This window comes from Sus scrofa, chromosome 14 (assembly GCF_054392235.1).
Source record: "Sus scrofa isolate SSC_HxYL_T2T_F1_AM1 chromosome 14, Sscrofa_HxYL_maternal_Yorkshire_Landrace_v2.0, whole genome shotgun sequence".
NCBI lineage: Eukaryota > Metazoa > Chordata > Mammalia > Artiodactyla > Suidae > Sus > Sus scrofa.
In genome coordinates this window covers 104,152,314-104,176,251 of record NC_139396.1, presented here as the reverse complement: position 1 = coordinate 104,176,251, position 23,938 = coordinate 104,152,314, and the positions used below count along the sequence as shown (strand labels likewise).

The window sequence follows — 23,938 nt, the reverse complement described above, 5'->3', positions numbered from 1 at the left end:
ATCTTCCTGCATCTTCTGCTTCAAATTTTACCTCCAATGTATACCAAAAATTTTTACCCCACTGATTTTACCTTGGCTAAGGGACCACCAAATCAGTACTCCTCAGTTTGACACTTAGTATCATTCATGATCAGACTCTTCCTGCCTTTCCAGCCTCACTCAATTTCACATTCCTTCTCGCAACAGCAGATTGCTCCTACTTCTCTGGACACAAAACGCTCTATTCATATTTCCCTAAATTCGTTTATATTGCTCTTCTTCAGCCCCGCCCCTGCCCCCCCACCCCCCGCAAGATCCTGGGAAGATGTGGGAGGTGGTTGTACCAGCACCAGCTCATCCTACCCTACAGCCATCTCATCAGAACTTGCCTAGGGGTACAATTATCTCTGTACGTCCTGATACTGCATTATTTGTGTATTTGTATTGGGGGTAGGGTACAGTTTAAAATATTTTTCCCAGGAGTTCCCATTGTGGCTCAGTGGTAATGAACTCGACCAGTATCCACGAGGACGAGGATTCAATCCGTGGCCTCGCTCAGTGGGTTAAAGATCCGGCTGTGCCATGAGCTGTGGTGTAGGTCGCAGATGTGGCTGGGATCTGACATTGCTGCGGCTCTGATTTGACCCCTAGCCTGGGAACCTCCATATGCCATAGGCATGGCCCTAAAAAAAAAAAAAAAAAAAAATTCCCAAACAGATAGCCAATCATCCTAAAATAATGTTACTGAAGGGGAGCAGAATATATCATTCCAAACTATGCTACTTTGGCATGAGGATTATTTTGTACTAAAGGCCATCAAAACTCAGAAGATTCAAGAAAAGCTCTTTTTTTCTCCCTCAACTGCTTAAATTTATTTTGTCAGGGGGACCAGTACCATGAAGAGAGCTATTACCAGAGATACTTTTTACCTAAGAAAGTTATTTGCATAACAGGGCAACCTGTTTTCCAAATATCTTCTCTGCCTTCCTGTGAATGGCCTTCCCCACCTTTGTATCCCCAACCTCCTGTCCCTTTCCTCAGCTCAAGTTACTACATAAGCTTCAATTATCTGCTGCCATTTGACTCTTCATATCTTTATAGGGCTTTACATAATTTTGTTTGCTTTTTTATCCTGTTAATCTTGTCACCAATCCCCAGCGGGTTGGTGAACCCTTGGTGTGTTTTCTTTACCCAAAGTCACAAATGCCAATCCAGTCAGGTTCAGTACAGCAAAACAAAAACTTTATTCATTGATCAAACCAGGAAGAGAGAACTCAGGCCCTAAATACATCTTCTCTCTTAAGGGGGGGCAGTAAGGACTGTAAGTACAAGGTAGGCATGTCATCAGGGCTCCACAAAAAGGGCAGAGATTTCCAGGGGCAGCTGAAGCATGCACAATCTTCCGTGCTTCTTTGCACCCCATACAAATTGTGCCTGGCAGAGTACAAATGCCCACTTGGGCAAAGATCTTAGCACGGTAACAAAGCAAAGGTAACTTTTCAGACACCTCCTGGTCTCACCTCACAGGCAGGTTCCTACAGCCAAGTCAGAGCTTGTTCAGGGCAGTTGACCTCGGCATATCTTTTATATACAGCACAGCTGCAAAACAATTCTATCAAATACCAGGTGATTTTGAAACAAACTCAGAGATAAATCAAGGCAAAGATCCTACAGCTCTCAGGGGCTGCTATGGGTGACACAATCCCTCCTCTGTCTACGTCCTGCTCTTAACTCTTGAGGGTTAGGGTTCGTGGGCGAAGATCTGTCTTCTGGAGCTACTTCCTGCTGAACGTGGGTGTCATCCAACAGAGAAGAACCTCTCCCTAGTTCTGATTATTGCCCAGTTTGACCCCTACCTTTCATATCCTTGGGTCAGCACCATTTGGAACTTAGTAGATTCAAAGCACCTACTGACAAATATGGTAACCAGGTTTAGTATGCAAAGGCTGAAAAGCAATAGCTCCCCTCCTGGATTTCCTGAGGATGCAGGTTTGATCCCTGGCCTTACACAGTGGGTTAAGGATCTGGTGTTGCCATGAGCTGCAGCATAGGTCACAGACGTGGCTGGGATCTGGCGTTGCTGTGGCTGTGGCATAGGCCAGCAATTACAGCTCTGATTGAACCCCTAGCCTGGGAGCTTCCATATGCCGGGGGTGAAGCCCTTAAAAAAAGAAAAAAAATAGTACCCCTCCTAACACTGCCACTGATATCAAGAGATTCAAAAAAGCACTGAGACAACTCAGCCAGTTACTTCAAAGTTCTTAAAGAATGTGGCTCCATGGCCATGCTTTTATCTTTTCTAGGATGACAATGTTTCTCTTTAGAACTTCAAGGCTCTGTTTTACTTTGTCTGATGTGTTTATACAGAAAGAGCATTCTTTCCCCAGCAAGGCACAGGTACCTCCAGCCTCGGCAGCTGACACATTTAGGGTTCTTCTATCTCGTGACACTACCTCCCTCAGCAAGGAGATCCTTGGCGGTGCCTCTAGGGCCGTGGCTCTTCAGGACTCTTGGATAAGGAGAGAAATATTTTTAATGGACCGTTCTAAGTCAGTTACACCAATGAACCAGAATAACCCCCTATATAGATCCTATCACAGATCTCAGGATTGCTTGTGCTCAAAATTCCAAATGTTAGATCTGAGCGGTATAGATAGAGCTAAGAGTCCTTTCCCTAGAGGTGTCTAAAAGGCAGTAATCGGGAAGGAGCCAAGGTTCAAAATTTTTCCCAAGGGCTCCCAGCCAGTCAGGTTATAGGCATCAGTACAGCCTGTACTACTGCACATGTCCCTTGTCATCTCCGGAGAAGGGTCACAAGGAGGCTGGTGCCACAGAACCTGAAGAACATGGTTCCTTTAAGTGAAACTGCATTAGTGTAACCCTGGGCCCAGGTATTAATGTGGTCGACAGTAATACCCGACTCTGAAGGAGATGATGAGGGGTCCTGGGGCCCCAAAGGTCATTCCCAGGGGGATGGGCTCCCTAGATGTAATCATCAATGCACACTGGATGGTAATAAGGGAAGGCCTGCGCTGTGTTGCAGGTGTAACTATACTGACATCTCAAGTTACAACAGCTTCAGTCACTGCCCTCAGATCCCACACCGTCATGTACTCTCCAGTTGGTTTTTAGACTGAGAGGATAAAGGTGTTACATGCTGGTCCACAGAGCCTGACAGAATTTGACTAGCTAGATCCTGTATAACAGAAACTAAGTCTTTTTTTTTTTTTTTTTTTTTTGGCCGCACCCATGGCATGCAAAAGTTTCCAGGCCAGGGATGGGAACTGAGCCACAGCAGTGACAACACCGAATCCTTAACTGTTAGGCCACCAGGGAACTCCAGGAACTATGTATTTTAAGGCTTCTTGTCTGAGGGGGTATTGTTTAAAATTTGGCTAACTGTGCCCAGGTTTTAACCTGATGATTATGGGGTTTGCTTGCTTGGTTTGCCCCATCTCTTTGTGGGCACAAACCTGAGGGCTTATTCCTGGTAATTCCACCAAGCCCTCTTTAAGATCCCTTGACTTAGTCTCTTCTGCTGAGGGCATAATTAGCCTATAACCCATAACCAGGGGAACATTCACCTCTAATTGGTCCTCTTTAAAGCAGATAGAAGAGTTCTCTTCTGGTGTAGCAGGTTAAGGATCTGGCATCGTTACTGCTGTGGCTTGGGGCGCTCCTGTGGCAAAGGTTCCACCTCTGGCCTAGGAACTTCCGTGTGCCTCAGGCATGGCCGGGGAGGGGCGGGGGAGAAAGCAAATAAAGACACTTTGTGCAGTAAATCCTTTCCTACTATAAACAGATGGGGCCCTCAGGGATTTGTAGAAAAGAATGAGTCAGGTGCTTTTCACTCAATCTGCAGCTTAAAGCTTCAATGAACTGCTTGTCTTCTGGGCTTCCTGATATCTTTACTATACTACATCTTGGTAGTGAGTTTGCCCCCTTTGGTGTTTAAAACTGATTATGTCATTCCTATCTCAAGCAAAAAGTCAGCTGATTTAGCTTCTGTGTCAAGTGTCAGCTAGGACTCTTTAGGAGCCAAGTGAAGAGCCTCATGGCCCTGTCCAATCCTCACCCATCTGGACCAGTTTCCTTAGGGTTGTGGCAAGAGGCTGTCAATTCCCTCCCTCTCTGGGAACAAAATGGGCATTCCCTTCAAGTGCCCCTCCTTTTTACAGATGGCACATTGGTTGGTCCCTAGTTTCCTGGGCCAGACAGTCCAAGGTCAGGGGCCAGGGTCACTCACTGGTATCATGACTATTCTTCCATCCTTACTCAGCACAGCCAGAAGGATAGCCTGTCTTTGCATTTGTGAACTTCTTTTTCTCATCTTCTACATCTTGGTTATTAAACACCATGAGGGCTACCTCAACCAGCTGGGATGGAGGGGTCTCAGAACTAATTTCTAGGTTTTATAATTTGCACCTGATGTCTGGGGCACTCTGAGAAATAAAAGAGGTGTCCAACACTGCTACGCCTCCTGCAGCATCTATGTCCAGGAGTTGGTATGTTGCTGGAGACTTTCCTTCTGTCTTTCTAGAAATCCCAAGGGATTTTCCTGGTGACCCTACTGCACATCCTTAACCTTTCCCTGGGTTAGAGTCATCTTACCAGTGAACTTTGGACTTTTAATATTACACTTCTATAATGTTTCAGCTGTTCTTTCCTGATAGCTGTCTTACGGTCCCAGTCGGGATTGATATCTGGGACAAGCTTCCTGGCCTCCTTTTTTTGTTGTTGTTTATATATTTACCTAGTAATTCATGTTGGGGAGGGGGGGAACTAATCAGAACAAGCTCAGAGGTAAGCCAGTGGGGAAGCATTTTACCAGCTATACTTTTGATCAATTAAAACTGTCACATAAACACTGTACACGAGCTTTAGGCAGTAGACTTAAAAGCAAGCAGTGATACATGCAATGAGTAGTTACATTCTGTAAAAACTTCACTGGAGAAATTTTCTTAGTGTTGTAAACACTGAGGGCAATAGTGTGGGTAACACAGTAAATTTTTTTTTTTTTTTTTTTGGTCTTTTTAGGGCTGTGCCCTCGGCATAGGGGAGTTCCCAGGCTAGGGGTTGAATTGGAGCTGTAGCCGCCAGCCTACACCACGGCCACAGCAATGCAGGATCTTTAACCCACTGAGCAAAGCCAAGGATCGAACCCACAACCTCATGGTTCCTAGTCAGGTTCGTTCCCACTGTGCCACGACAGGAACTCCAGTTACTTTTAATTTTGATGAGGCCTGGTTACATGGGCCCTGGTCATGGGGCATCTGACCTTTATCCAAAGACAGGTCATGTGATAAGCTTCAGAAGTGAACTTAGAGTGTCTTTTTAATAATTCAGTTAAACTGTACAATAACATAACATAACATGAGAAATAAGTATGAGGTAGTAAGTACAGACCTCAATGAACAAAACTACAATTTGATATCCATGGAAACATAACCTTTTTCTCTCTAAAATTACCCTCATTTTACAAAGTATAGCCAAAGTAAGACCACTTTGTTTGCGAAATACATCTGGTTGCAATAAACTTGGCCTGATTGTTTACATAGGTGTAATTGATCATATAGGCTTTATAAAATTGGCAGCCCTGGACCTTTTCATAAAGAGTCTCAGATTGAGTTTTTAAAAGGACTCTCAAGGCCAAGAACACTAGGCCAAGGGCTTGTCACTGATTTGCCTGGGACAGCTCTAATTTTGGGTGAATTCCTCTCTTCTTGAGATCCCCAAAACATTTTGAGACTCTTGTACCTGTCAGGAGGTGACCTTCCTTATCTACCTAGGAACCTAAGAGTTAATTTCTGGAGGGATCAGGAAGAGAGAAAAAGATGAATGTTTTAATTTTACTTATGTATGATTTTACCAAGTTACTATAAGTCATAATTAGCTTGAGGAGAAAGGTTTCTCTATCTGGAAAATACAGATTAAAAGCTAGTAATATTTCAGAAAAAGCCATAAAAATTGTAACAGTATTCACTAGTTCATTCAGTCTTATGTAAATAGTCCTTTCCTTTACCAGTTTTATTAAGTCATTGGGTTTTCCATTTGAATTCTTTAATTTCTTACCCAGTTCAGTGACATGATCTGAGAGTTATCAGAAACCTGTACTTCTCAAAATGTTTTTTCAATGAATCTTGAAGATGAAGCTTTTTTCCCTCCAAAGCATCAGAGTACAACAATAACTGTCTATAAATACAAAAGACGTCAAAAGTCATGATTAGGAGTTCCTGTCGTGGCTCAGCAGTTAATGAACCTGACTAGTATCCATTAGGACACAGGTTCAATCCCTGGCCTTGCTCAGTGGGTTAAGGATCCAGTGTTGCCATGAGCCGTGGTGTAAGTCACAGATGCAGCTCGGATCTGGTGTTGCTGGGGCTGTGGCATAGGTCGGCAGCTATAGCTCCGATTAGACCCCTAGCCTGTGAACCTCCATTTGCCATGGGAAGTGGCCCTAGTAAAAGGCAAAAAGACAAAAAAAAAAAAAAAAAAAGAACTGATTACAATACAATTGACGAAAAAACTCAGTTACTGCTGTAATATACAACACTTTAAGATAATAACTAGAATTATGACTGATAACATTATACCAGGACATAGCTGATTTTAGAAATTTCATATCCTCTCTAGAATACCTATACTAATGACATTTAGTGTAACCTAAGAAAGTTTATCTCCAATCACTTGACAATGCTTCGCAAGCAATATAATAACTATACTAAGCAGTCCTAGTTAGTTTAATGTCTCTCTCAGAAATGCTTCACAGGAGTTCCCATCGTGGTGCAGTGGTTAACGAATCCGACTAGGAACCATGAGGTTGCGGGTTTGATCCCTGGTCTCCTCGCTCAGTGGGTTAAGGTTCCGGTGTTGCCGTGAGCTGTGGTGTAGGTCGCAGACGCGGCTCAGATCCCACGTTGCTGTGGCTCTGGTGTAGGCCAGCGGCTACAGCTCCAATTAGACCCCTAGCCTGAGAACCTCCATATGCCATGGGAGCGGCCCTTGAAAAGGCAAAAAGACAAAAAAAAGAAAAAAAAGAAACGCTTCACAGGTCCTTTCGAAAACTCAAAGTTAGCTAGAGGTCAAGTGAAGTTTAATTAAAATTTGATTTGGGGGAAGATTGTCAAAAATATCAAAAAGTTTCAAACACTTGTTCAAATAGGATCATAGGTAACCATGAAACAATATTAACTTAACCAAAATGAAAAAAATTTCAAAGGCAAATACAGAACAGAGAACTTAAAAGACAAAGACATTTAAAATCTGTTATCAAAAACTGCTCAACATTCTGAGAAGACTTCATTTTCTTAACAGAGAAAACACCAAAATCCAGGGTTGGATTATAATCAGCTTACTTTTAATTCAGTTACTTAATTAAATTCAATCTAATCTTAGCCAATCTTGACCAGGTTTAAAACTCTTTTCTCAGAGTTCCTTTTCCACAACTTTCTGTATCCATATCAGTTTGTCCCTTATTTTCTTTCCTATCCAGAAACAACAGCTCTAAGACAAAATTACTTTCTTTTCCCTTAACAAAATGCATTTCCAGTCTTCGTACTTTTTTCTTTTTTTTCTTTTTACAGCCATACCCATGGCATATGGAAGTTCCCAGGGTAGGGGTTGAATTGGAGCTGCAGCTGCAGGCCTATACCACAGCCACAGCAACTCCAGATCCAAGCCTTGTCTTCAGCCTACACTACAGCTCACAGCAATGCCGGGTCTTTAACCCACTGAGCGGGGCCAGGGGATGAACCCGAGTGTTCATGGATACTAATCTCAGGTTCGTTACTCCTGAGCCACAAAGAAAACTCCCCTTCATACTTTCGGTTACTGAAACCATGCACCCTACTTTCCCTGCATGTTGAAATGTTTCCCTCATTATTTCTAATAGCTTTAATTACATTTTTAATTAGAATTCTCAACTCTTAAAAACCTTAATTTCTAATAAAAACTAAGAATTAAGCCATTATGAACTTTTTTACATTAGCAGTCAATAGATTGGCAAACTTATAAATACTATTTATGGTTTCTAAAAACATGCTTTTTTACAGAAAATGTATCAGTGTGACACCAAATGTATCAGTGTGACACTGTGACACCAGTGTGATAGAGAAAATGTATCAGTGTGACACCATTTAACAGAAAATGGCACAATGTGACTATTTATTAATAGTCCTAAAATTTTTATTTTCTCTGTAATGTTTAGTAATTAATATTTTAATGTCTTACTTATGTGAAAATGACCTAGATATTTAATAAACTTCCATCATTTAACTTGGTTTAGCAAAACTCTGAAGTTTCAGGTTACCACAAATCTGGAGAAATTAAACACAATTATTCTAAAGAATCTACCTAAAAGCTTTTACCTCATTTATCTCTATTTTATTAATTAGGACAATCGAAGTTTTTTTCTCTTGTTAACAACTTCTGAAACAAATGACATGACCTAGGGAGATAGTAAAAATTAAATTACAGTTTTTGGTGACCAGCAAGGGCTAGTGTGCCTGCAGCATAGAAAGCAGGCAGGTGATGTTTGCAGCAACCTCAAGATTTATCGCAGGGCCCCAAGCAAGGGAGTGGAAGACAATTCTCAGATCCACTCCAACTTGGTCTTTGAGCTGGGGGTTTGTTCTGTTTTGTTTTTTAAAGCAGAAGAACGAAGATTTTGGCTGGGATTAATAATCATCTTAAGATATTTCTGTGACATTTCTTAATCATAGTCAGGATGTCTCTGGCTTATGATTCTCAGGCCACAGGGTCCATGCCTCTGGAGTCTATTAGCTCATCCTATCCTGGAGAAACAGCCTGAGTTTGTACATTAATGATTTCTACAAGAGCAGTTTTAGCCATCTGATTCTGGTTGATTAGTGTTCAGTTAGCACAGGACTGAGGTCAGAAGGGACAAAGAAAAGAAAGTTTTGGATAGAGAGATTAATCAAAAATTCAGTTCAATATTTTGTAATAATCTATAATGGAAAAGAATCTTAAAAAGAGTATAAAAATACACATATATATGTATAGATACACACACACACGTATAACTGAATCACTTTGCTGTACACCTGAAACTAATACAACACTATAAATCAAGCACATTTCAATAAACATGTTAAAAATAAAATTAAAATAATCATAAACTTGGTAAGAAAATTTGGTTTGGAGTTCCCGTCGTGGTGCAGTGGTTAACGAATCTGACTTGGAACCATGAGGTTGCAGGTTCAATCCCTAGCCTTGCTCAGTGGGTTAAGGATCCGGCATTGCTGTGAGCTGTGGTATAGGTTGCAGACGCGGCTCTGATCTCACGTTGCTGTGGCTCTGGCATAAGCTGGCAACTACAGCTCCGATTGGACTGCTAGCCTGAGAACCTCCATATGCCGTGGGAGCAGCCCTAGAAAAGCCAAAAAGACCAAAAAAAAAAGAAAGAAAGAAAATTTGGTTTTAGGCAGACTCAGTTTCAGTTTAATCCAGAAGGATCAGATATCATGTTAATCAACAGAACTTTTGACAGATGACTCTTGACAGATATGAAGGCAGCCAAAAGGGAGGCTCTGGGTGCCTAGAAGAAGGAAGATGCTATTAACATAAATGGGGGAGGCTTGGCTCTGTGGATAATAGTGGGCTTTTTGGCTTTCAGGTATGGTGTCACATCTAGTAAAGGTGACCAGCAGGCAACTGGAGAGGGACTGAGACTGGAGAGATTTTTTTAGAATCTTCCAGATGGAGGTGAAAATTAAAGCTCAAAAGGACTGTAAACACAGAGAGAAGCTAACAGGAAACCCGAACTCGGTTTCTTTCCTAACTATGAGAAAGACACAAGAGTTCTGATATCTAGGGGACAAGAAGGAAAAGAAAAGCTGAGAAAACAGATGTTCAGAGAGGAAAACCAAGAGTAGTGCGATGAAGGAAGATGAGGATAAGAAAAGCTGTTTAGCACTGGTAACCCTGATACTGACAGGCACTGTGGTTTATCTGGGAAATGGATTGTGTCACATATTCTGGAAATCCATTCTTTAAAACATAACCAAATACATTCATGCAAAAATGAGGACAGAGAACCTTGCCTATTTCCATGTTGACTGATGAAGTTCTGAAAATATTCCACAACTTATTTATTTTTGTCTTTTTGTCTTTTCAGGGCCGTACCTGCAGCATATGGATGTTCCCAGGCTAGAGGTCTAATCCGAGCCTTTGCTGCCGGCCTACACCACAGCCACAGCAACATCAGATCCGAGCCACATCTGCGACCTACACCACAGCTCATGGCAATGCCGGATCCTTAACCCATTGAGTGAGGCCAGGGATCGAACCCGCAACCTCATGGTTCCTAGTTGGATTCGTTTCCACTGTGCCATGACGGGAACTCCCACAACTTATTTTTAGTATGGTCCTTAAGAGTGCTGGAACACTCAGCTACCACTTGACTCCCGGTATACCTACCCACTTAGATGACTTTGGGTACTTCTTGGTATTCAGTTTCCTATCTTTCAAATGAAGGACATTGGTCTATAGCATAGAGTTGTTTTGAGAATTAAACGAGCTAATCCTTCCAAATATAGTACTTAGAACAATGCCTTGAACATAGTAAGTGCACAGCGAGTATCAGCTATTGCTTCATCCATTTTTAAGGCCCAAGTGAAACCATCTTTTTCTGAAGTCTAATCAGAACACACTTTGGTCTGATATGCCTCCCACCTCACACTGATGATATAGCACTTAGCACAGGGGCCTGGCACAAATGTCAAAAGCTCAGTAATATTAGTTACATCCAATACTTGTAAAGCACTATGGTCCACACACTTTTGTGTGTGCTATTGACTGAAAGAAAAATGCACAGCTGTGAGCTGAGTTTATTCTATGATTTACTGAGGACTACAGCCCAAGAGACAGCCTCCCAGATAGCTCTGAACAGATAAGAGGAAAGGCCAGCATATATAATTTTGGCTAAGGAGTACGTGCAATCAAGCATTCATCTTGGTAGAAGGTTACTGCTAGTCACAAGGAAGAGATATCTCAGTAATGACTATAGTGCTTTTCTAACTATGAGAAAGACACAAGAGTTCGGGTTCATGAAATTTTTTCCTGAAATATATTTATCTAAGGGACTGTTTTTCCTGTTTTCCCAAAGCACAGAGGCCCTCACCATATACTTCATTCTGAATTCCTTTCAGCATGCACCATAGGACAACTGCAGTGGCTAATGACTTGAGCCTTGTACAACTGGATGGTGGTCAACATTCTTTGTTTTATAGTGCTTTTATTACAAGTGTAAACTCATTTAATCCACCCAAAAGCTCTGAGGTAGGAACCAGTATATCCCGACTTTACATAGAGAGAGATAAGGCACCGATGGCTTAGGCAACTATCTAAGCTTACAGAAAAAGTGGCAGAGCCAGGTCATCTATTCCATGGCCCCTGCTCATAATGGCTGTGCTATGTGGTTCTACACATCTTTTTTTTTTTTTTTTTTTTTTTGCCTTTTTTAGGGCCGCATGTGTGGCACTTGGGGTCCAATCAGAGCTACAGCTGCCAGCCTACCCCATAGCCACAGTAATGTGGGATCCAAGCAGCATCCGTGAACTACACCACAGCTCACTGCAATTCTGGATCCCCAACCCACTTGATCAAGGCCAGGGATCAAATCTGCATCCTTATGGCTACTAGCCGGATTCATTTCTGCTGCACCATAATGGGAACTCCAGTCAATACATCTTTACTGTGGAAGAGGAAGAATATTATCTCTGTTGATCTGAAACAAAGAGCCTACCAGATATTTCTCCAGAAAATATAGGCTTATTCTGGGATCTGCAAAGAATTGCAAGTCCACATCTGCAACCATGGTGAGCCCTGTGCAAGCTCCACACCCACCCACCCCCAACAAAGGGAAGGAGAACACTTTTAAGGAGAAGAAAAGGAAGTTGGGAGGGCTAGGGAAAATGAAGAGCCTGTGGGTTTTCTTCGGCTGTGTCCTTGCCAGGAAGGAAGAGGCACCTCCTACCAAATGGTCTCTGCTATCATCACAGGCTGTGAGAGTATCCCTTTCTCCCAAGTCTATTTAATTGGGGCTTCTATTAAATTTTTTATACTCCCCACAAAGCAAAGCAGAGGTTAAGTTCAAAAAAACAGATTCATAGTTATTAGAGGAATAAAGTACCAACTATCCTAACACCGTTATTTATATATTAGACTAGTTGGAAAGTGACACTCAAAGAGGGGTCTCCCCTGCAAGGTGATGACCAGTCCACCAGGCCAAAACCAGCGGAGACACAAGTTTTCTGAGTTTCAGACCTAGAGATTCTTCTCCCTCCGGGAAGGTAGATGAGAGAAGGGAGGAGCCTTTGCCGAGGCCCCACCTCCAGCCTTGCTTTCATCCAGCGCGCCCAGCGGAGGCCTGCCCGGCATTCCCTGGTATGAGCTGCAGCGATGGGGAAGGCAACTAGAGATCAGACTTACTTCCAGAGGAGCAGTCTGTTTTGGGTCACCATCATCACCGTCTCCTTTGGCTATTACACGGTAAGGGCAGCGGCCTCCAAGAAAGACCAAGCGAGGCAACAGAGCGCTCCCTTCAGCTGTGAAATCAACCCTACCTGCTAGGCGGGAGAGATCGCGCAGGCGCAATCGCACTCCCGCGGCGCTGTGAGCCCGAGGATTATACCCGGGAAGACAACGCAGGCGCGCTTGTCTGCCCACGCGTTTCGCAGTTTTGAGATCCTGAGAAACCAGTTATTCACGCTTTCCCTATATGAGGGCAGGAAAGGCTACCCACACCATGACTCAGTATCTAGATCTTTCAAGATGGTGGTGGCAAAGTCGGAGGCTGGCAGGGCTGCTACCTCATACTTCCGTACAGCCAACCCCTTGCCCTCGCTGATCACGATCCTGGGGCTGGGATATTTCGGAGTAAGTTATAGTGCGGGTTGGTGCATCTGTTTTGGCCCTCCAGGCTCCCGTAGAGCGAGGGACACTGGGGTGGGCGGGAAGTCTTGCGCTTGCGTACCAGGTGGTTGCCTAGGTTACTGGTGTAAATGGAAGTTCGGTGGGCTTGTAAGGAAGGTCTCTGCCTAGAAACTGTCTCTGTCTTTGCGTTTCCACAGTTAGGAATGACTTAGCTAGGTCTTAGTAGAGCTCCAGGAGAAGGAGGACAAGTTGGCAGACAGTGCTAGGCCTGCCAAGTCAAACTAGGGCTTCAGAAGCAGAATGTTTGAGGCAGTTGGATTTGCTTGGAAAATGGGGAAAAACCTAAAGAATGGGTAGGATTTAATTTGTAAAAAGGGATAGAGCGGATATACATGTTACCGCATAGATGTAGAATCAAGAAGACAGAAAATCTCTGCAAAGAGGAAGAATGACTTTTACTTAGTCAGAATTCATTTAAAGGATACAGGAAAGATACCCAGAAAAGTAGATTGGGGACTAAATTGTGATGTAAGAAGTTTTCACATATTGAGGTGTAAAATCATTCTGGCTAATACATGATTAAAAATTTCCTTTCGACTATAATAACTTGTTTTGTGGGCTATGAAATGTGGATTATATATCTGCTTTAACAAACAATGCATTTAAAAATCAAAATCAGGAGTTCCCGTCGTGGTGCAGTGGTTAACGAATCCAACTAGGAACCATGAGGTTTCGGGTTTGATCCCTGGCCTTGCTCAGTGGGTTGAGGATCCGGCGTTGCCGTGAGCTGTGGTGTAGGTTGCAGACGCGGCTCTGATCCCGCATTGCTGTGGCTCTGGCGTAGGCCTGCGTCTATAGCTCCGATTCGACCCCTGGCCTGGAAACCTCCATATGCTGTGGGAGCGGCTCAAGATAAGGCAGAAAAAAAAGACAAAAAAAAAAAAAAATCAAAATCAAAATCGGAGTTCCCGTTGTGGCTCAGCAGAAAAGAATCCCACTGGTATCCATGAGGATTCGGGTTCGATCCCTGGCCTCACTCAGTGGGTTGAGGATTCCGCATTGCCATGAGCTGTGGTGTAGGTCTCAGACACGGCTAGGATCTCACCTGACTGTGGCTTAGGCTGGTGGCTACAGCTCCGATTCCACCCCTAGCCTGGGAACCTCCATGTGCTGGGTATGGCCCTAAAAAGCAACAAAAAATAAAAATAAAAAAATAAAAATGGAGTAACTGTGATTCTGGCATTCAAAATGGACCCTTCCCACACACCTTCCTGCTACCGAGAACTTGAATTTTCTGAACTGTATCATACTCAAGGTAACCACCAGCTATTCTCAAAACAATATGTTAGCAGCTTCCAGTTGCAACCCTTATGGTTTCAAGGTTGTCCCTTGTTAACTATATAGCCATTTTGGACCCCAACCAATCCTGCTTAACAAGCACCCTTATTTCTTGATAGCTCCAATTATAATTCTTGACAAACAACTTATGTAGATTTCTATTTGTTTGTTTGTTTTAATAAGCTTCCCCTGTTTTGTAGTCCAGCAGGACACAACTCTTGAATCTCTGTCCCCTGGGTTAGAGTCCTTAGATTGGTTCAAATAAAACTCTCTTCCATTCCTGTTATAGATTGCTTATTATTTCTGTTGACAGTTGGTATAATTTTGAAGGAAAGTAAAGCTAGTTGGAGATTGCCCAGGAGAACCAGGAGACTGGGAATCAGACGTGTGTTTGTCATATTCACAGTGCTGTTGTTGCCAAATCTGACCACTTTTGTCCACATTTTCCTATATGCAAAACAGTGGTGTTGAACCAAAAAATTTTCAGTTACATTTCTGTTCTGTAATTCTAAGTAGTTAAGATGATAGATTGAGGGAAGCTTTGGGGGTTTCAGGTTAGAATACTGTGGACCTGGCAGATGCTGCCCCTTCCATTTCTTTCTGTTTTGGAAGATGCAGTGACATTTTATGCTTTAAATTTTAGGTGTATAACAACATAGTGGGAGGGGTTGTACTGCTCTTGGTTTAAACGTGAATGAGACAATAAATTTTAAACCTGTTGGCACTTAGTTATTCTCAGCAAAGCCTAAATTGGCAGAGGTTACAATACAAACTGAGGGAAAGTTGATAAGATTACAAAAAAACCTTATATAATTAAGTAATTACTACTGACACTTCACAAACCTGATTTCACTTATTTTCTAACTGCAGTGGATCATTCCCAGTTTTAGAGGTCAAAAAAGTGAAAAAAGAGAAAGATTCTAAATTAAACAGAGGTTTGGAGTTCCTGCTGTGGCGCAACTAGATCAGTGGTTTCTCAGGAGCACTGGGATGCAGTTCCATGCAGTGGGTTAAGGATATGGTGTTGCCATTGCTGCATCTGCAGCATAGGTTGCAACTGCAGCTTGGATCTGATTCCTGGCCCTGGAACACCAGATGCCTCAAGGCAGCCAAAAAGGAAAACAAAACAAAACAAATCAAATGGAGATTTGGCTCTAGCCATCGTTTCTGCAGTAAAGAAGCTAGCCAAGGCACATAAACCCTCAAAATGTGTTAACCTGTATAAAATAATATTTGGGGTGGAATTCATTAAGAACAGAAGTCGGCCTACCTGGGCACTAAGTCTGATAACCACAGAATTTCCTCGCCATACATCTCCCACTCGAATCGCTTTTAGAAATAGAAAACAGAATGGATGCCCAGATGACTTAGTTCAGAGTTTCTTTGGTCTGTTACTTGTTCTTGTAGAATCAGGATTATTTCATAGCATCTCTCAAAAATAGATATTCACCCATTTAAGTGACCTAATAGGCAGTCTCTGATTCTGGTTCTCTTTCAGTGGATGGTGTTCTGGCCTGAGAGTATTCCTTATCAGAGCCTAGGGCCCCTGGGCCCCTTCACGCGATACTTGCTGGACCATCACCACACCCTTCTTCACAATGGGTAAGGAGCGAGGCAGAAAGGGAATGTGGACCCTGAAGCTCCCGTCTCCCTCTAGCCTGGAAGGCCCTCAGTTGCCTTTAAGAGTGGTGCTTCTTCACATGAGAGCACTTTTCCCATGGAGGTTTCTATGTTCAGTTTCATCAGCAGATAACCATGACCTTAAACCAGGCTAACTTTTGTTTCAGGTATTGGCTTGCCTGGCTGATTCATGTGGTAGAGACTTTGTATGCCATGGTATTGTGCAAGTAAGTGTTTTTATTAATACACCTTTGTCACTTTTCTCTTGGTATTTAACATAAGTTGAGAGTAGCCATGTTTAAATAATTGACAGGCTTGTAGGCTGAGAATGCTTTCAGGCACTGTTGAATCCCTACACTTAATACTGAGCCTTGCCAGGAGGGAGTAACTCAGTAAATAGTTAATGAATGAATTCATTTCATTTGTATTTACTAGTTAATTATTTAGTCAATTTAGAAGATTTTTCTTCTTCTTTGGTTTTTTTTTTTTCCCAAAATTTTCTGTATGGTCCCAGAGAAGGATTAGCAGGCTGCCTTCCAGTTTGACTTAGCCCAATGATTCCCAATCCTAGTTTCAAAACTGAATCACTTAAGGAGGTTTCTCAAAATTTGCTTGTCTGGTTTACAGACCCAGAGAACCTAATCTTGTAGGTGTTGCTTTAAACATGGGAATACATTATTTTTTTCAAAATCTACAGATACTTCTAGGATGCAATGCAAGCTAAAAGCCCCTTGTATAGACCCTACTCAGCAGAAGCCAGTGTAGGATAATACAGTGTGAGAGGACTAAAAAAAAAAAAAAAAACTCTCTTTACATTTATACTTTATGTAAACATACACAGAAAGTGTGGTGTAATGAAAAGGATGGTTATAACAATGCTAGATTGCTTTGCAATTGATTTTTTTTTTCTGGCTAAGATTAATTGTCACCTTTGTTTTTATTGTATTACTTCTAAACATGGAAAATAAGGTACTTTATTATGTTTTAATAATGAAAGTAATTAATACTTATTGGGTACACACTATGCCAGACAACTGCTAACTGAGTTGAATAGACTGTTACTCTGTCTTCAGCTTCATTAAGCAAGCTAGACTTTCTAGGAGAGAAGCAGAAAGCAGCTTTACTTTTTTTGCCCCTCTGCAATGCCCCTTGGATTACTGCTTGCCCCACCCCCCACCCCCCGCCAGCCCTGGATGAAATCTGAAGTAGTGCCATAGATTTTCCAGTCACTGATATTGTCCAGTCTATTTGTGAAAAATGCTTGCAAACTTTTATGTAATTCAGAATGTCTATTTTCATCAACCGGGGCTCAGCAACCTGCTCTAGGGAAGGGAGCAAACAAAGTGGGTGTCTTCCTTCTCATTCCAACTTTGTTCCCTATTTACCAGGAGCAGCTGCCTATGGCCCCTCAGGGCCCTGGGAGTGGTTAAGGGAAGCGGGCACTATCTGCCTTGAGAGCAGGCAGTTGGCTGCTATGGACGTTTCATACCCAGGGTTGACTCTCTCCAAGGGGGTCCTAGTGTATTTTTGAGAAACCACCAATCACTAGGAATCACCCTCCCACAGTTCCCTTGATGTATCTATCCTTCAGACCCCATCAGTATGTCACCTGCAGTTTCCCTTTAGGATCTAGGATGGTGGTGGGGAGCACATTTTCCCTTTTGTTGAGATATCTTCTACCCTTCAGTACTGCCTCTGGGGTGGGGTCCCTTTTAAGTCCACCCATGCCAGCACCCTTCCACAAGGTCTGTAGGGCTGACAATAACAGCTTCCTTATCCTTCCAGTGGGCTAAATCTGCAAGTGCATGCACTTCCCATCAGGTAAGCTGTACCAGTCTTAAAACTTTTGAATCAGATACTCACCTTCTTCCCAATTACAGGGGACTCTGGTCAAGCTCACCAAGTGGTTCCCTTGATGCTGTTCTTTGGGCTTGACCTGAGATAGGAAGTGCCACAGCCCTAGTACCTCTTGGCCTTGTCAGCCTCTCAGAGTTTAGCTTAGAGTTCTGTAGTCCTGCCTTTCAACTTACAGTGTTGAGGTACTTGACACCTATTTTGTTATTGCCATTTGGAGCCTCTACTGAAAACGAAAAGATTCAAATTGAACATCCTGCTCTTCAGTTCTTTAAAGGGCAGAGGGAGAATGGGCAGAGAAGTTAGGTCACTATTATCATGTTCTTGAAGTCATTTCTTTATGGCCTAGCATTGCAATGTATCATTGGTCACTATAAATCAGAATGAATATTTCTTTTGACTTATGAATGAATAAATGCATTTAAGTGGATAAATCAATACATGAAGACATGTAGAACATTTGTGCCCCCCATCCCACTATCCAGCAATCAAAAGGAATTGATGAATTCCATTTAACCAGAGATAAAATTGGAGTATACGTTCAACTTAATAGCCTATATACACACACAGATATAAATTCTTGAATAACTTTTTTATATTGTCATATATGCCTATTTTCCCATGTTTATAAATTTACCTCATTCATTTTATTAGTACATAGTATTCTATTGTATGGATGTGCCAAAATGTATTTAACAATCCTTCTTCTGATTAATGTATTTAACATCCTCCTGCTGATGGACTTTTAAGTCTCTGGGGGGTTTTTGTTTTTGTTTTGCTGTTATAAGTAATACTGCATGAACGTGAATTTCTCATACATCCTGGCCCAACTTTAATATATATACATTTTTTTTAACTGTTTGGTGGTAGAATGTATGAATACAGCCAACTCTTATCTATTGACCTCACACTCAGTAACCTTAATAAATTCTTTTTTTTTTTTTTTTTTGGCTGCACCTACAGCATGCAGAAGTTCCAGTGCCAGGGATCAAACCCAGGCCAGAGCAGTGACCAGAGCCACAGCAGTGACAATGCCAGATCCTGAACCCCTTAACCCACTGAGCCACTGGGGAACTTTGATAAGTTTATTTTTTAGTTTTAATAGTTCATCTGTTCATCTAATAGTTCATCACTAATAATTACAAGGGTTCTTCTTCATTTTTTAGGTACGCAATTGTCTCTAGAAATAGAGACAGTTTTATTTCTTCCTTTCAATTCCATATACCTTTAATTTATGTTTTTCCCATGTTGCACTGGCTAGTACATCCAGTACAGTGTTGACCAGAAGTGGTAACAGTAGCCATCCTGGCCTTATTCCTGAACAAAGGGAAAGCCTTTCAAGGTTCTGCATCATGATTTTTCTAGAGTTGTATAGATCTCTATCAGAATAAGGAGATTCCCAAGGTTAAGCTAGCTGGTATTTGGCCAACCTAGGATTTACATCTAGTCTATCTTTAGAACACTTTCTTTGAGGCCATCCCAGTCTTTTTCAACTCTTATCTGCTCATCAAAATAACATGAGAGGGAGTTTTATGATATCATGGTAATACTGCCCCGGGAAGTAGTCAGACTGCTTTTCAGGGAAGAGTATACTCTCCTAAATGTACAAGAAAAATGAAAATAAATGAATTAACTATTCAAGTTAAGAAGCTGGAGGAAAGGATAAAATCAACCCAAGGAAAGTAGGTAGAAGGAATAAATTCTGTAAAAATTAGAAGACAGTAAGTCCTATAAAAACATAACATTATAAGTCTGGTAGCTAATTTTTTTTTCTTTTTCTTTTTTCCATTTTTTAGGTCTAAAGGCATCACAAATACTTCCACTCAACTACTCTGGTTCCTACAGACATTCCTCTTTGGGATGGCATCTCTCTATTACTTGATTACTTACAGACCAAGACGCCAAAAACAAACTTAAAGAAGATATCAAAAAAAAAATTGAATCACTGTTTTGTACACCTTAAACTAATATTATATTGTATTTCAACTGTACTTTCATTTAAAAGGAGAAAATATAGCATATAAAGTTCCTAAGGGAAGACAAGAAGATATTCCAAAAGCTTTCTCTACACTTTAACATTCAGCCTCACCTTTCTTTTTTTTTTTAAGGTCCACACTGTCAGCATATGGAAGTTCCCAGGTTAGGGGTTGAATCATATCTATAGCTGCTGGCCTGCACCACAGCAACAGCAATGCCAGATCTGAGCCCCATCTCACTTGTGACCTATACCACAGCTCACAGGCAACACTGGATCCTTAACCCACTGAGCAAGGCCTAGACCGAACCCACATCCTCACGGATACTAGTTGGGTTCATTACCACCGAGCCACAATGGGAACTCCCTTCCTCACCTTTTTTAAAGAGTACTGTATGTTTCCTTGATCTTTCTACTTTCTGGAAAGTTACAACCCTCTAGTTTATTCATTGAGTAGATAGCAGGAAAAGATCCTAGCTTTCCAATTCTGCAGACTAACCTATTTGGCAAGAGGGTTTCCAGGACCTCCTTTCGGTCCTTGGCTGGGTTGTTTCTCTCCCTGTCACCTGGTCTAAGCCATGTACTAAGTTTGCTTCTTGGGATACCTTTACTGCCACCTTCTGATTCAAACACCTGACCTTTACCACCACCATCTTAGCAGCCCTCCTTTCCCCCAATTTTTTTCTACCCACTGGATCAACATAGTGACGCTTCCACAACACATCAATTCCACCCACATTCATCAGACACCTGTGAGGCAGGATCCTCTCTCAGGCTTCCATTTTTCACACTACAGAGAAAGACAAGCAAGTGGCTGGAATGGGTGAGGCAGAGCAGTGACACAGGGGACATGCTGGGAACCAAGAGGAGAGGATTGGGGCATGCATAGTCTGCTTCTGCCAGCCAGAAGTGATGCTTCCCTCCACACACGCCCACTCCCCGACCCACTGCCACACACACACACTACTGTGTGGTTTGCAGGGTCTGATGATGTCCACCTTCAAGTGAGAACCACATCTTGAGCAGCTTCCCTTTTCCTCTACCACCTATCCCGTCACCTTGCACAACACAGATGTTCAATCAGTGTTTACTCAACAGAGGAGGGAAACTGACTCCACTTTGCACTTGGTTAGTATCATTCCAGTTTTTTATGTGGAAACAGTAGAACCCATTCAGTGTGCCCTTGTCTCAGAGAAAAGCACAGGACTGCCCTTGACTGACGCCACCACCTTTCTGTGGGTCCACTGGTGGGAAACCTGTATCTTTTTCACACTTTCCTATTCTTGGTCACTTTCTCCAGACTCGGTAGATGTCTTTCTCCAGCTCAGACTCCTGATCCACTCCTGTGCTAGGGGTTCTAGCCCATAACTTATTCAACTAGTTACTACTACTCTCACTCACCCAGTTATAACTCATTACTACTGACTGGTTGGGGCAGGAGGATCATTATAACCTCTAGGAACTCTTAGAGCTCCTTTCCTGGAGGACAACCTGCTTGTTCACTAATGATTAGACCTTATTTTCCTTCCATATACATTAGGTCATGTTATTTGTTTTAAGCAAACATTTATGAGAAACATCCCCTTCCGCCAAAAAAGAGGCCCCAAGTAAAAAAAAGTACAACCATGAAAGATAATGGACTATGAATTCGTTTTGGTGGAGATCAGCTTCTACAAATTAATTCCAGTCTTTCCCTCTGTTTCCTTTGTGATTAAGAAGCTACTAATGGTGCCAAGGATAACATGGCAGATTATAAAATGAAATGGATTAACTTGAATAAAATGCTGTGAATTGTGTCTCCAATCAAATGCTTTTTTTGTTGTTGTATGACATTTTTGATATGTTGTCACACATTTGATTCTACTCTTTCTCAAATATATTCTGTTATGGAATTATCAGGGATTTTTTTCACTGATAAAGAAATGCTGGTGTTTCCTGGTAGCACAGCAGGTTAAGGGTCCACTATTAGCTCCACTGTAGCCTGGGTTTGATCCCTTGCCCCAGACCTTCTGCATGGTGGGGGTGGAGCCAAAAAAAAAAAAAAAAAAAGAAAGAAATGCTAAATGCCCTGGTTATAGGACATATGCGCCTCCTTATATTTATAGAGCTACCCATAGTCTACCTAACTCCTCCACATACACAAAGTCCTGGGTGGACATAAGCCTTTCCTTTCATTGTAGGATTGAGGTTTTTTGGTTGTCTTTTTAGGGCCACACCCATGGCATATGGAGGTTCCCAGGCTAGGGGTCCAATCGGAGCTGTTGCTGCTGGCCTATGCCACAGCCACAGCCACGCCAGATCTGAGCCGCGTCTGCCACCTACACCACAGCTCACGGCAACGCCAGATCCTTATCCCATTGAATGAGGCCAGGGATCGAACTCATAAATTCATGGTTCCTGGTCGGATTTGTTTTCGTTGCACCACAGTGAGAACTCTGTAGGACTGACCTTTTGTTTCCACTACATTTCATTCAGTCTTTGATACAGTTTATGCAGCAAGGGAAATGAGTACTCTGACTTTTTTTAATGCCAAAAGTATCCTGTCATCTTGATTGGGATATTATATGGCTCGGCGCAAAAAGGGATATAGTGTGGGTCACCCATTTTATAGACCCCTAAACTGCATCCCTGGAGGTAATACACAGTGTCCAGACTAACGGGATCTCATGTTTCTCCCCTCCTCCACAGCCCAGGAGCTTAGAAGTAAGTCTGTGAAGCCAAAAATTAACAAAAAGAGAGACATCTTGGCCTTGTGTTGCAATCTTAGTGGTGATACAGGAGAAATATCTATGATGAGTTTGGATAAGAAAAGACCAGAGGCATCTTGTTGGAAGCAACCATGGAGGGTAAACAGACTAAAACCACAAAGAGATCGAGAGCAAGTATAGTTTGAAAGAATAAAAAAAGAAAGGACCAATAGGGCAAACAAAACAAAACTCATGATCTCACAACAGCCCAGATTTATAAACTAACACTATTTTCTACATTCAGCATATTTATGACTCCATGCAATCTGAGTCCATACACATTTTATAAACATGGTTTTAAAACAAATCTTGAGTTTAAGAGGTTATACTCCAGATGTGTAAAGAGGTTCTTTAGCAAAACAACTTGCCCTCTAGGAGCCTGTATGGACAAGGAGGGTCTAAAAATACAAAAGAAACATTGGAGAACCTGCCTTTGAGGTTAGAGCACAGAAGGCAACAAGAGTTACTGTGCCTGGGGCACTTCAGAACCTTGTTAATTAAAGGTCTTGTTTGAGCAAACTGGATATTATGTTCCTTCCCTTTTTTATCAGCACAGATTTTTAAAAAATCTAGGGCAGCAGAGTAATATTCAGTCTATGAGATTCTTCTCTCTGCAAGACTCCTTGTCCACATTAAATTGGAAACTATGATTCCTTTTTTGCCAAAGGTGGATAAAGAGTGTGTAATTATCATTTCACATTCCTCTTTGTGAAGATCTATAGTCTGATTCCATGGTGGACACTTGAAAATCCTATCCAGGAATTCCCATTGTGGCGTAGCAGAAACAAATCCAACTAATATCCATGAGGATGTGGGTTTGATCCCTGGCCTCATTCAGTGGGATAAGGATCCCGCATTGCCGTGAGCTGTGGTGTAGGTTGCAGATGTGCCTCAGATCTGGCATTGCCGTGGCTCTGGCGTAGGCCAGCAGCTACAGCTCCTATTAGACCCCTAGCCTGGGAACCTCCATACACTGTGGGTGTGGCCCTAAAAGGATGAAAAGACAGAAAAAAAAAAAGAGAGAGAGAGAGAAAATCCTATCCAAAATACTTCATTTGCAATTTCTATCAACAAACATTTTAAGATGGCTCTTAAGCTTTCTGAATAGGATTGAGTATACCAATCACCTTATTTCTGTTAGTAGTAAGGTATAAAGTTGGATTAGGAAAAATACTTTAGGCATACTGTTCAGGGAAATAATTCATGAAAGAATTTTACTTTTTCCTTATACCAATATATTACATTGGATATTTGTAGTAAATAAAAATTACTCAATACAATTTGTCACTAAAATTGAAATCTTGACATTGCTATAAATGAAAGGAAGGAATGACATCTGTAGTATAAAGTAAGGAAGGATTCCCTAACTCAGGAATGTGGGACCCACCCCCGCAACTTTAGTACAAAAAAACCTTCTTAAGCAAGAATATGAAATGCCAGGCCTGGTTGTTTTTTGCTTTTTTCATTTTAGGACCATACCTGAAGTATATAGAAGTTCCCAGGCTAGGGGCTGAAAATCCTGTATCTGGAA

The 23,938-nt window shown here is 42.0% G+C and overlaps 1 protein-coding gene across 3 annotated transcripts; it reads left to right on the top strand.

Annotated features, from left to right (window-relative positions):
* Window positions 1-12,373: 12,373 nt before the first annotated feature.
* On the top strand, window positions 12,374-21,463 carry TMEM254 (transmembrane protein 254). 3 transcript variants are annotated; one of them, XM_003133087.5, is made up of 4 exons: window positions 12,374-12,489; window positions 15,710-15,813; window positions 15,999-16,058; window positions 19,482-21,463. In XM_003133087.5, exons 1-4 carry the CDS (start codon window positions 12,400-12,402, stop codon window positions 19,600-19,602), a joined length of 375 nt encoding a protein of 124 aa, XP_003133135.1. In that variant the 5' UTR covers window positions 12,374-12,399; the 3' UTR covers window positions 19,603-21,463. The 3 variants fall into 3 exon arrangements, with proteins under 3 accessions (XP_003133135.1, XP_084853586.1, XP_084853585.1); XM_084997460.1 differs by lacking the exon at window positions 12,374-12,489 and adding an exon at window positions 12,646-12,820 and having other exon boundaries at window positions 19,482-21,461; XM_084997459.1 differs by lacking the exon at window positions 12,374-12,489 and adding an exon at window positions 12,746-12,876.
* Window positions 21,464-23,938: the final 2,475 nt, after the last annotated feature.

What these genes read in the sequence shown, in the direction of transcription:
- TMEM254 (XM_084997459.1), top strand. Translation starts at nt 12,772, where the DNA reads ATGGTGGTGGCAAAGTCGGAGGCTGGCAGGGCTGCTACCTCATACTTC. An exon ending in TGGGGCTGGGATATTTCGGA is followed by an intron (nt 12,877 to 15,709) that starts GTAAGTTATAGT and finishes GTTCTCTTTCAG; the next exon opens with TGGATGGTGTTCTGGCCTGA. An exon ending in CACACCCTTCTTCACAATGG is followed by an intron (nt 15,814 to 15,998) that starts GTAAGGAGCGAG and finishes CTTTTGTTTCAG; the next exon opens with GTATTGGCTTGCCTGGCTGA.